General features: G+C 34.5%; 2 protein-coding genes across 7 annotated transcripts; one reads left to right on the top strand and one right to left on the bottom strand.

Moving 5' to 3' along the window:
- Window positions 1–128: 128 nt before the first annotated feature.
- LOC118645404 lies at window positions 129–3,546 on the top strand. Of its 6 annotated transcripts, none has more exons than XM_036286344.1 (8): window positions 145–360; window positions 853–1,049; window positions 1,113–1,320; window positions 1,421–1,536; window positions 1,606–1,770; window positions 1,857–2,037; window positions 2,490–2,521; window positions 2,553–3,546. In XM_036286344.1, the coding sequence occupies exons 1-7, from the start codon at window positions 297–299 to the stop codon at window positions 2,519–2,521; spliced, it is 963 nt and encodes a 320-aa protein (XP_036142237.1). In that variant the 5' UTR covers window positions 145–296; the 3' UTR covers window positions 2,553–3,546. The 6 variants fall into 6 exon arrangements, with proteins under 6 accessions (XP_036142240.1, XP_036142235.1, XP_036142237.1 ...); XM_036286346.1 differs by having other exon boundaries at window positions 146–360; window positions 2,497–2,521; XM_036286345.1 differs by having other exon boundaries at window positions 146–360; window positions 2,497–3,546.
- Window positions 3,547–3,663: 117 nt separating this feature from the next.
- Window positions 3,664–6,261, bottom strand: LOC118645405 (putative nuclease HARBI1). The gene is made up of 3 exons (XM_036286348.1): window positions 5,991–6,261; window positions 4,224–5,083; window positions 3,664–3,982 (listed from the first exon to the last, which is right to left on the bottom strand). Exons 2-3 carry the CDS (start codon window positions 5,050–5,052, stop codon window positions 3,711–3,713), a joined length of 1,101 nt encoding a protein of 366 aa, XP_036142241.1. The 5' UTR covers window positions 5,053–5,083; window positions 5,991–6,261; the 3' UTR covers window positions 3,664–3,710.
- Window positions 6,262–13,606: the final 7,345 nt, after the last annotated feature.

The raw sequence follows: 13,606 nt of genomic DNA, 5'->3' as shown, positions 1-13,606 counted from the left end.
AAGGTGCAATTTCATGCGAGCGAAGCAAAGCTGGCTTTTACCCCCTCTCCATCCAATAAAAAGCAGCGTCGCTTAGCTATCGCTATTCGCCTCCTTCCTTTTCATGGAGCGAGAAGAAAAGCTGCACCCGTACTATGTAAAAAAGTAACCAGAGAAATAGAAAGAAATTTCCTGTCTATATACAGAAAGTAACTACTTAAGCAAAATCGTGCATCATCGGACTGTTCCGATTGTCGCCCGAAGTGGTAAAAATAGAAAGACTTTCACAGCTCTTTCTTTATCTATTTTCTAACCTAATGGTATACCCTGCCCTGACCGTTTCACTAACTGTAACAAGGATAACTTTAAAAGAAATAATGGGTAAGTATTATTTTATATTATTTATATGTATATATGTGCGTGTGTGCATGCGTGGGTGCGTGCGTGCGTGTAGGTGTGTGTGTGTATGTTATTGGTCGTTTATTTTATAGAAATAAAATTTTTTCAATGTTTTATGTTTGTAAATTGTTAGAAAACAATTAATATAATGTATTATTATATTATTACCTTGTAGGAAAAAATTATGCAAAAATTACTGCACAAAAAATTGCGTATTTTTGTGAGGAATTTCTGCAGTTTTGTACAAAGTTTTCGCCTTCAGAATTTTTCTGCAGAATATTTGGCAGAATTTTCTGTACAAAATCTGTAAAAACTTTCAGTACAAAAATCTGTAAAAACTGCAAAAATTTATGTACAAAAATATGCAATTTTTGTGTAGTAATTGTTGCATAATTTTTTTCTACAGGATTATTTTATACAAAACTTAAATTATATATACGCTATAGTTATTAAATTTTAATTATTTTTTAAAAGCAACCGAAGAGTTTGAAAGAGATTTTAAAACAACTTCTGAACATTGGGACGTAATTATAAATTATCCCATGTTATTAAAATCCAAATTTGGAGGATTTGATGGAGATAATATTAAAATAAAAGAATTGTGGGAAGAAATGATTGGAATCCTCAACAGTTTAGGACATGGACAACGTTCTATACAGAAATGGAAAGAGGTATATATTATACATAAGATTATCTGAATATTATTTGTAATAAAATTTAGTTTTATGCTACAGGCTATTGGACGCTGGAAATCCAAAGTAAAAGCAAAAGCAAGACGTCAAAGGCAGGAAATGACTGCAACAGGTGGTGGATCTATGAAAACAATACCACTCACCCAAACGGAAGAAAAATTAATGGCCATCTTAGGGTGGAAAGCTGTAACTGGAGATTTAAACAAAGAATTAGGAATAGTTGACTCCAATACAACTATTAATAATAAAGGTAAAAGTAGTATTAACAGTATTAAAATAGTATTAGTAGTTTTATATTATAATTTTATCATATAGTTTATTACACATTTATTATCTATTGTTTACTATAGTCACAACAGAACGATCTACAAATAATAAAATTATAACATCAACTCCGAGTAAAGTAATATTATCCACATCTGTACAACCTTTTATTCGTACAAACACTGAAATGATTATACCCGAGGTGAGAAATATTAATGATAATAAAATGATAATAAAATGTAACAAAGTGTGTAATAAATTATATAAATAGAAAGTGTTTTTATGTAATTTGCAGTCGATAGCATGGCAATCTGGGACGAAAGAAATGACACAGTCAGCATCGACTTCAACGTCGACAAAAGAAATGACACAATATAATATTTTTGAAAATAAAAACAAGAAGATATTTCAAGAAGCGAAGACTGTTAGTAGTCCGGTTAGTAATTACTGATTACTTACAAGTACTTAAAAAGTTAATTTAATGACCTATGGTAAATATCTAATAAATGATCTATATGATAGATACAAACAGTGCTATCAACATCCAAATCTTCAGGAATAATAGAACCTCCACCATTAGTGCTATTAAAGAAAGGAACAGCAAATGGAGATAAAGAAAAACCTTCTGTATCAACGTCAAACAAACGAACAGTAAATGAAGACAAGGAGAATTTTTCATTACAAAATAAGAAAAGAATAATTACGTCATCTGATAAAAGCCAACGATATGTGACTTTGACCACAATGCATCGAGAACAAACAGATATATTAAATAATATTAATCTAAATATTCAAAATGCTTCTTATCACTTAGAACAGATTGCATCTAATATCAATCAATTGGTTAATTATTATATTACAAATGAAAAAACAGATAACGAATTTGAATCTGTTGAGTTTCTTGATGACAATTACAATATGACAGAATAATTTCATAATTTTATTTGTTTTATATATATATATATAGTTATATTGAAAGTATATATTAAAAGTTATTGCATTGTGATTAAAGTTACATGTCGTTGATCTTTAAGGTGCTTTTTCACGCTGACGCTTGACACTCATTTTTAGCGTGAAAAGACATCACGTGATTAAAAATAAAGATACCCATTCGTCATTTTTAGTCACATGGTGTCTTTTGACGCTGAAAATGAGCGTCAAGCGTCAGCGTGAAAGGATACCTTTAACGGTGCCTTATTATATATGCCAACCTTAAAGGGTGCCTTTTTATGGGCGTCAGTTGACGCTAATATTCTGACCTATTCTGACCAATTCTAACGCGTAAACGTTTTCACGCGTCAGTTTTGTAACTTGCGTTGTCTATCGCGTGCGACGATTGGACGCTGGTTTGACGCTATAGAAGTTAGAAAATTCGAACTTCTTCAACGTCGACGTAGAAACTATCATGACGTCACAAATCGTCTTGACGCGCGTCAACTGACGCCTATGAAATGGCACCTTTATACGATACATATTACAAATTTTTAGTATATAAGTGAAAAAAGAATTAATAATATTTGTAGAGAAAGAGAAAGAGAGATGAATGCAATAATGACAATGTTAAAATTATAAGAAAAAAAAAAAGATTAAAACGTATATTTTTAAGAGATGAAAACAATCCATTTAATCTACCGAATTTATAATTTAAAGATTTATTTCGCTTCCAAAGAATTAATGCAATAGTTAATACATAGAGCCAAAGAGATATAAAAGTATAAATTTTAATTTTTCATTACTCACTATTAATAAAATGTACGCTAACGACATAGTTGGATTATAATATTAATTGTAAAATTGTCTTGCTGTAGAAATTATTAAAAATAATTTGAACAACTATTTCACAGTTAATATTATCAGCGTATTTCGAAATGCACAGTTAATTTTAAAAACTCTATAGCATACATTAGAATGTAAATGCGATCACCTTTAATATTATCCCTGAATATAAAATTGCAGTATTACGATATTTTTTCTGCAAAAGCATTTTTGTATACATTGTTAAATTAAATAAGGCAAAAAATTATTAAGTTTAAGTGCAATGTTACTGTAATATTTTAATATATGCAATATTATAAATATTATAAACAGAATATTTATAATCAGTATTATGTAGTTTAATAATCTATGTAGAAAGTACAAAACTGCTGTGTTGTTTAATACGAGATTTTCCGTTGTTCAATAAAAGCTGAAAATATTATGTTCAGTGCAACATAAGTGTGACATTAAGTTTTTACCTGTAATCGTATTGCGTTCTTTATTTTTGTATTATTTATTATATATATTATATGTCATTATATATTGTTATATGATTTGAAATAAAATAATTTTATTGAATATTAAAAAATAATTTTTTTTATTATTATCGTACAATTTCCATTATCGAAAGTATCGATTAATTATATTTGCACGTTGATTGCGACCTGCATTTAAAACATTTTCAATATTTGGTATGTTATGATCTATTGGCATTACTATATATCCATTATTGTCATCATCCATTTCTAGTTCATCATCCAAAGGCATATTAGCTTTCATACACATATTATGTAGAACACAGCAAGCATTAATAATCATTCCAGCTTTTTGTGGATGATATTTTAAAACGCGATCTTTATTCAAAAGGCATCTAAAACGCGTTTTAAGTACCCCTAAAATGTATAATATTATTATAATATCAATATATTTGTATATACATATATATATATATATATTATATATATATATATATATTATCACCGACGAAATACTATTAGTAGTACTCGTCAGTGATATTATACATACGTGTGTGTATATGTGTATGTGCGCACGCTGTATGTGTATATATTTATTGTCTATGTATAATTACAGAATTTATTGTCTATGTTTAATTATAAAAGTAAAAATGTATACCTATACATCGTTCAATACAATTGCGTGCTATAATTAAATGGTCATTAAATCTTCGTTCAGGTGTATCTTGTCTTGCATTACGTATTGGAGTCATTAACCATGGTTCCAGCGGATATCCACTATCTCCAATTAACCAGCTTCTTCTGTCACCTAATCGATAATTTTCTTCTAAAACAGTTCTAATCGCTGAGGAATTCCAAATAAATGAATCGTGTGCTGCTCCACCAAAATTTGCATTAACGTTAATGATATTAAGATCTGAATCGCAAATTATCTGCACATTTTTAGCATGATACCCTTTTCTATTGAAATAAATATGTTCATCTTCTTCTGGCTCACTAATGCGCACTTGTGTGCCATCAATTATTCCAATAATTCCAGGAAATTCAAATTTACGCATAAATTCCTCTTTTATATGTTGTTTTCTTTCTTCATTAATTGGAAACTGAATCCATCGTGGTGCAATAGCTTCTATGGCATTACATATTTCTGGAAGATATTTACTCATCGTTTGTTGAGCAATTGCAATATTAAAATGACTTCCTACGCTTCGTTGATAATGACCAGTAGCAAAAAAATGTACTATTGAAAAAACTCGCAACGGAATTGAAATTTTTGTATCTCTTTGCCCTTCATCCATGTGTGGTGTCAATTCTTCTATTAACTGTTGCATTAATTCTTTGGATAATCGAAATAAGCGTTTAAATTCTGAATTCGGTAAATCAAAAGGATTGTTTCTATCTCTTAAAAATATACGTTCTAATCGTAAGTTCTCTTTTTCTTCTTCTTCTAATTCTTCTCTTAATAATATTCTCATTATTGCATCCATCTCCCTCCCCTCTCACTCTTTCTCTCTCTTTCTGAAAGTATTAATATTTTTTTTTTACTTTTTCAGATTAATGCTTTTCACACAATGTAATTATTACGTTTGACCTGGCTGGCCTCAAATTGATTTAATTAAATAACATATAACGTTTCGACCGTTGGTTTCGATCCTTCTCAAGTGCTTGGATACATAGAAATTATGTGGTACACATTCAGGTCAAATGTAATAATTACATTGTGTTTTTTTACAATCACTGGCGAATAAAGGATTATTTTAATTGCTTAATCCTTTTCAGTTGATTATTATTTAATATTTATTAATTTAGAGAAAGAACGTTTAGAGAAAAATAGTAAATTAGAATACTTATGCTAATTTTCTATTTTGTTTCTGATAAATCCTCAGATAGCACAAAATATTTATAAAATATTTATAAAATATTGATAAGAAGAAAAAATATTTATGATAAGTATTTAGTACATATTTTTATGTCCAAGTTTGCCAGGTATAAAAAAATTATGATATATGTATTTCATTAAATTTATAAAATAAAATATAACTAATAAATATTTATTAGTTATATTAAAACATATAAATATTTATGAAAATATTTAAAATAAATGTTTATACATTATTATCAAAGAATGTAAAAAATATTTCAAGTTCATCCATAAATAATATTTTTCAGTACATTAAAAAAATATATTCTATATATTGTTGATAATAATTTTTGTATTATTTCTAAATTTGTATCGTTTATAAAAAAATAATTATATAATCATTAAAAAATATTTTTTGAAAATAAATTTGTTAAATATTTATGATAAATATTCTGTGTTATCTGAGTCTTAATTGCCATTGTCACACTTAATCTATTGTAATTATGAATATTGTGAGTAAGGTGTAAATAAATAAATATATATATGTGTAAAACGTATACTTACATGATAAATATAACAAAACGTTTATTATTTAGCTTGAGAAGCTTTAGTAACTTTTTAAAAATCACTATACAATTTTGTTTGTTACCCAATGTTTTTAGCTAAAATTTTAAGCTAGTATAATACAATTCTCTATAAACGAAGATTTCCGAACTGTATAGAAAAAACGTTATGTGGTACGAATTGTTATAATCAAAGACTTTCCTGTCTTCCACTTTCTCTTTTCCATGTCTACGCCTGTCTATGTCTATAAAGTTAGATAGTTCCATGGCTGGCTTTTTGTCCCCACTCCTATCTTTTTATGGAGTATGTCTTCGCTGGCTTTCTGTTTATTTACTGTGTATTTGTATCAATCAGCATTGCAATCAACAAGAACTTGTTCTTGTTCCGAACCTGTAATCAGAGTTGCAAATAATTAATTAAATATTTCAATTAATTACATTGAAATTGAAGAATTAAAAGTCAATTTTAAATTAAATCTTATTAAATTAAAAATTAAAATGTAATTTACAATTACAAGAAAATTTAATTAAGAATTAAATTTCAATTTTTAATTAAATTTTGTTGTAATTAAAAATTAAATTTTAATTACCAATTAAATAAAATTTAATTAAAAATTAAAATTTAATTCTTAATTAAACAAAATTTAATTGAGAATTAAAATTTAGTTCTCAATTAAATTTTGTTGTAATTGTGAATTACATTTTAATTTTTAATTAAATAAGATTTAATTTAAAATTAAATTAATTGATTTTTAATTCTTCAATTTCAATGTAATTAATTGAAATATTTAATTAATTATTTGCAACGCTGCCTGTCGTGTCCCATTTCGACACTGTCATTGGCTACACGGAAAAAGGAATTATAATCTAATTCTTAATTTAATTTAATTACATTAAAAATTAAAATTTCATTCCCTGAGAGATATAATTATGAGAATTAGAATTTAATTATTGACTGAGTTTTATTTAATTAAAAATTACATTTCGATGATCAGTTAAATTTATTTCAATTAAGAATTACATTTACTTTAAATACATATTACAAATTTTTAATTAAATTTTATTCCAATTCATAATTAAGTTTGAATTTTAAATTAAATACAAATTAATTAAAAATTAAAATTTTATTCTTAATCAAATTTTATTTAATTAAAAATTAAGATTTAATGCTCAATTAAATCTTGTTGCAATTGAGAATTAAATTTCAATTCTCAATTAAATTTTGTTATAATTCAAAATTAAATTGTAATTCTCAATTTAACAAAATTTAATAATTGAAAATTAAATTTTAATGCTCAATTAAATTTTGTTGTAATTGAAAATTAAATTTTATTTCTCAATTTAAAAAAATTTAATTTTTAATTACAACAAAATTTAATTAAGAATTGAAATTTAATTCTCAATTAAATTTTATTTAATCAAGAATTGGAATTTAATTTGCAATTAAACTAAATTTAATTAAAATTTTTTATTTACTTATTCAATTATTAATCAATAATTAAATTATTTTCCAACTCTGCCTGTAATTAACCGCGTATAAAAATGGATTATAATCAGTATTATAGTCAGTACATCGCGTACGTTGAATATTACAGACGTACAGTGGCAGCTACAGTTGCTTCGCTGTAAAGTTCGACTGTGTCGAACTTTGAGCGTGCCTTCGCTGAGATGCACTAAAACAGCCATTTTAACGAAAATCGATGGAGAAGGGGTAAAAGCCAGCTTTGCTTGGCTCGTATGAAATTGGCTTAGTTTACATCGTGCATTTGATACGCGTATCAGGTACCATATTCGTATCAAATTCGTACTAAATATTTAGTACGCACGATGTAAACGCTGCCGGATCAATTTAGTACGAGCGTATCAAGTAGGAGTATCGTACTAAACTAATACGCGTACCAAGTGATACAAATGTCGATGTAAACGCATAAAACGCATTTTAGAGAGAATTTAGCAATTGAGCATAACCTCAGTGCTAAAATCTAAAAACCGATGTGAAAATGTTTTAGTAGGAGGACATCAACATGAATTAAATTTGTATTATATTTTTCACAGTACATGCTTAGTACATTCGATGTAAACGCGCCCGTACTAAGGCTTTATATACGTAGGATATATAGACCTCGTGTTTTCTAGATTTCCTTTGTTGTGCATGGTCAAACTTTAGAAAGAGTAAGCCTCTGTTCATGGTAGTCACCTCTCTGTCTAACAACATATAGTGGGGAAATGAAGCCTTCATTGATTCGTTGCCATAGTAAATTTTTGCCCCACTCTAAGTATTGATAGACAGAGAAAGATACACCATGAAAGCATGCTGTCTTCTTCTAAAGTTTGTACAGCTTTCTAACCAAACGCGAGGTCTATATATCTTACGTCTATGATTGGAGTGCGTTGGGGTGAATAGGAGCATGTTGGGGCATGTGACGCGAACAGATCTTGTAATAGACCCCCAGATTACGGTAACGGCCTCTACGGCACCGGCCTAAATTAACGGTTACGGCTATTATAAACCAACCTTTAGGGTGACGTCCCATGGCGCGTATTGCGATACGCGCGTATCGGGCGTATCGAACTCTGCAACCAATCACAGATATTCCCATAGACATAGTATATCTAGACCATAGACCTTATAGATATGGACTGGCAATTGCTACAGTTTGTGTATAGAAAACGGTGTCCAGAAGAGGTGCGAGAGAGAAACAGACTTTTTAGTACTACGATCTAGACCGAGGATTGTCCCAAATTTCAGGGGTGGGGGTAAGGCTTACGTACGATTAAAAACCTATAATAAAAGATTCGCCAATGGCGAACACAATTTTGATTGGTCACTTGAGTCACATGGTTTATCCGCCATTGCGTACCCACGCTGGCGAGGAAGAGGGGAGAGTACTTTGTGTTGAGCAGTATAGGTTAAATGAATGTGTCAGAAATTATTAGGTAATTCAATCTCAGCACTCTCGAGGGTCACTATATTTTGACGATACACTCATAGCGTTTTCTGCTGGGAAAACTGGTGCAGCACCAACGCTGCGGTAGATTTCGATGAAAACTCCACTAGCGCAATAATAGTGCAGGTTTAGTGTGGTTCAGTGGAACACATCATTAGACAGGTTTAAAAATTAAACAATTTCATTGTTATAAAGTTTACTAAAATAATGTAATAACATATACTTTAATGTAATACCTTAAAGCACGAACATAACATCTATTTAATTTGTACTGGCACCTTCCACCGTCTCGAAAGACGGTGGAGCAAAAGTTGCACTCGGTGCAATTTTTTTGCATCAATTTTGTCAGTAGAATATTAAACACTGAAAATATGTGAACTGATTTTTACAGTGGAACAATAAAATTGCACTCAGTGCGCACCAGTGTTGCACTAGTTTTCCCAGTAGAAAACGCTATCAGTGTTTTGAATGATGCACGGCAAGCACATTATTTCAATCGATCGAATGAAAATAGGGTAATTATTCAGTTTAGGCACTGGTATTGAAATATCGATGTAGTTGTGCTTATTCGATACAGTTTTGCTTCAAACGAACGAATCTGGCAAAAAAAAGCGAAATAATAATCGCTAAAGTAGACTAATATTCAGGTTATGAAACCTGTCATACCGACATAGGGTGCGTTCCACTTAATGCCCGCAACGCTCGCGAGCGTTGCTTATCCTTGTTTAATATTTGATAACCAACAAGGATGAAATGATTCCACGGTCGTTGCGAGCTTTAAGTGGAACGCACCCATAATGTAATGACTTGAGCACGCGCAGCGATCATATTCTCACGCTTTTAGTCACAAGCGCATGCTCTGTTTAGCACAAGTCATGGTAAAAATGCGCGAATTTCAAATGTCTATATACATATTTTTACGAGCACAATCTTTTGTGTGGAAAGTCGCAAATCCATGTGGTACAGAGAGAATACTTTACGCATACACACACACACACACGGGGGGGGGGTGCAAGGGGGGCCTTTGGCACCTCTCCTGCACCCACCCCGTCCAAGTCGCTAACCCATGTGGCCTTATACTTTGCTTGCAATATACATGGGTTGCCTATGTACATTGCAAGCAAAGTAAAGTCCACATGGGTTAGCGACTTGGACGAGGTGGGTGCGGGAGGGAGGCCGAAGGCCCCTCCTTGTACCCCCCGTGTGTGTGTGTGTGTGTGTGTGTGTGTGTGTGTGTGTGTGTGCATAAAGCATTTTCTGCACCACATGGGTTTGCGACTTTCCACACAAAAGATTAGCAAGATCCTTACGCAAGGATTGTCAATGATGGTTGATTATTACTAGATCATATGCTAATCTTTACAGTATTTATTATTTTTAGTATATGTAGACTCATTTATTACTAGTTACTATTAGAATACAAGGAAGTCGTTAAAAGTACACATACATTTTAAATTCGCGCCTTTATTTCATGCACATATAATCACCGAGCATGCGTATATGGCCACGAAGCATGTACATATGACTGTAGAGCATGCGCACATGGCCGCGGAGAGTGTTCGTGTCGCTACATTTCGTCGGTATGACAGATTTCTTAACCTGAATATTCGACAAATTTTACAATTATTATTTCGCTTTCCGGGACAGAGCGACGCTTTTTTTTGCCAGATTCGTTCGTTTGAAGCAAAACTGTATCGAATAAGCACAACTACATCGATATTTGAATACCAGTGTCTAAACTGAATAATTACCGAAAATAGCTCGCGTTTATCGATTGTCTAGGGGCGATTCGCGCTCCGAATGGTACGCTCGAGGATCGTAGGGTCGTGGAGAACGACGAGAGGTGCCAGTGAAGTTCCTTTAAATAATTGTCTTTATTGCGAATACACTATCCTTCTTGATACGATTACAGTAAATTTCACGGGACTGTCCCGATTGCGCACATAAGCGATTGGACACAGTAGTATTTCCCGATTGGACACAGACCCGATTGGACACGGACCCGATTGCGCACCGACCCGTTTGCACACGGAAGCGATTGCACACGACCCGTTTGCACACGGACCCGATTGCGCACCGACCCATTTGCACGCAAACCCGATTGCGCACCGACCCGATTGCACACGACCCGTTTGCACACGGACTCGATTGGACACAGACTCGATTGGACACAGATCCGATTGGACACGGACTTGATTGGACACAGTCTCGATTGCATACCGTCCCGATCGAACCCAGTCCCGATTGGACACGGACTCGATTGGACAAGAACCCGATTGGACACGACCCGATTGTATACGGACTCGATTGCACGCGGACCCGATTGCACACCGACCCGATTGCACACGGACCCGATTGCGCACCGACCCGTTTGCACACGGATCCGATGGCGCACCGACCCGATTGCGCACCGACCCGATTGCACACGGACCCGATTTCACACAGACCCGATTGCGCACCGACCCGTTTGCACACGAACCCGATTGCACACGATACGATTCTGCATTTCAAATGTATCGCCTATCGCGAGGCCCGCCAAACCGGAACACAACGCAGTCTCAACTCCCTCGTCACCCCGGGCTAATTTTGTCACGGAATAAAGGAACCCCGAACATACCGCCCGCCTCGAAACGTTAGTTTCGAAATGAGCACTTCCCTGAAATCTGATGGCAACGTAACGCAGACTAAACACCTTTAGGCTCTTATGTACATGACGGTTTTCCCCCCCTTTTTTTTACACTTAATATCTAACGCAATTCTAATAAAGTGCTTCTTAATATCTAACGCAAGTATAGTGAGGTGCTACTTATATCTACTCAATAACAATGAGGTGCTACTTATATCTACTTAACTTATGTGACTTAACTGAACTTTAAGCACAAAAAACGAAATAAATGCAGTGGTTTCCTTTGAACCTTGTTTAAACGAATCTAACTACTGTTTGGTCTCGGTTTCCTGAAGATGATCAATGTCGACAGGTAGTAAACAGACCTTAGCAATTGGACGCGTATATTCAGAGGTGGCGGTCTCAATCGATACGACGCGAACCAATTGGTCAGGGCTTGCATGGCAGCGGATCACCTTCCCCATCTCCCACTTACAGGGAGGTAATAGTGGATTCTTTACTAAAACTATTGTACCGACACGTATGGATGGTTGCTTTAGGCGCCATTTTGCTCTCTGTTGGAGCGTGTTAATATAATCATTTTGCCAAACCATCCAGAAACTCTCCGTCAGCTGCTGAACCATCGCCACCGCGATAGTCGATTTGTATTGACTTGCAACGTGGACGGCTCAGGATGTGTGATAATCGCGGATTCAATTAAAAAATGTCCTGGGGTCAAGGTGTCGTAATCTTCCAATGAATCCGTAAGGGGGGCTATAAGTCGAGAGTTGAGACAGGCCTCAATGCGGTGTAGCAACGTCGTGAACTCCTCAAACGTTAAGGTATGAGCGCCGACGACTCTGCGCACGTGATGCTTAACACTCTTGACTCCGGCCTCTTATAGTCCTCCGAAGTGTGGGGCGTTAGAGGGGATAAACGACGAGTGGCACCCGATTGGCCACGTCAATATTGACCACGTCAATATTGACCACGTCAATATTGGCCACGTCATTATTGACCACGATCCCGATTGACCACGGGGTGGATTGGCCACGTCATTATTGGCCACGCGTCATTATTGGCCACGTCATTATTGGCCACGTTAATATTGGCCACGCATGATATTGCTCACGTCAATAATGTCCACGTCAATATTGGCCACGCGTCAATATTGACCACGTCATTATTGCCCACGCGTCATTATTGCCCACGTCACTATTGACCACGCGTCATTATTGCCCACGTCAATATTAATCAATTTTTTTGCTTAGCGTGGAAAGTTGCAAACCCATGTGGTGCAGAGAAATGCTTTGCACACACACACACACACACACACACACACACACACACACACACACACACACACACACACACACACACACACACACACACACACACACACACACACACACACGGGGGGGGTGGGTGGGTGCAAGGGGGGCCTTCGGCCCCCCCTCCCGCACCCACCCGTCCAAGTCGCAAACCCATATACAGTAATGACGTGGGCAATAGTGACGCGTGGTCAATAATGACGTGGGCAATAATGACGCGTGGGCAATAATGACGTGGTCAGTATTGACGCGTGGCCAATATTGACGTGGCCATTATTGACGTGGGCAATATTGACGTGGTCAATAATTACGCGTGGCCAATAATGACGTGGCCAATAATGACGTGTGGCCAATAATGACGTGGCCAATAATGTCGCGTGGGCAATAATGACGTGGGCAATAATGACGCGTGGGCAATAATGACGTGGGCAATAATGATGCGTGGGCAATAATGATGTGGGCAATAATGACGCGTGGCCAATATTGACGTGGCCATTATTGACGTGGGCAATATCACGCGTGGCCAATATTGACGTGGCCAATATTGACGTGGCCAATATTGACGTGGTCAATAATGACGCGTGGCCAATAATGACGTGGCTAATAATGACGTGGCCAATCCACCTTGTGGTCAATCGGGATCGTGGTCAATAATGACGTGGCCAATATTGACGTGGTCAATATTGACGTGGCCAATATTGACGTGGCCAATCGGGACCGTGGCCAATATTGA

The sequence above is a fragment of the Monomorium pharaonis genome, chromosome 4 (assembly GCF_013373865.1).
Source record: "Monomorium pharaonis isolate MP-MQ-018 chromosome 4, ASM1337386v2, whole genome shotgun sequence".
Taxonomy (NCBI): Eukaryota; Metazoa; Arthropoda; class Insecta; order Hymenoptera; family Formicidae; genus Monomorium; species Monomorium pharaonis.
This window is presented reverse-complemented; position numbering and strand designations above follow the sequence as displayed.

Bases quoted from the DNA above. Each gene is read 5' to 3' on its own strand.
- LOC118645404 (XM_036286342.1), top strand. From the start codon at position 297: ATGGTATACCCTGCCCTGACCGTTTCACTAACTGTAACAAGGATAACT. The intron at 361-852 runs GTAAGTATTATT...ATTTTTTAAAAG, and splicing joins AACTTTAAAAGAAATAATGG to CAACCGAAGAGTTTGAAAGA. The intron at 1,050-1,112 runs GTATATATTATA...TTTATGCTACAG, and splicing joins CTATACAGAAATGGAAAGAG to GCTATTGGACGCTGGAAATC.
- LOC118645405 (XM_036286348.1), bottom strand. From the start codon at position 5,052: ATGGATGCAATAATGAGAATATTATTAAGAGAAGAATTAGAAGAAGAA. The intron at 3,983-4,223 runs GTATACATTTTT...TATACATTTTAG, and splicing joins TTGTATTGAACGATGTATAG to GGGTACTTAAAACGCGTTTT.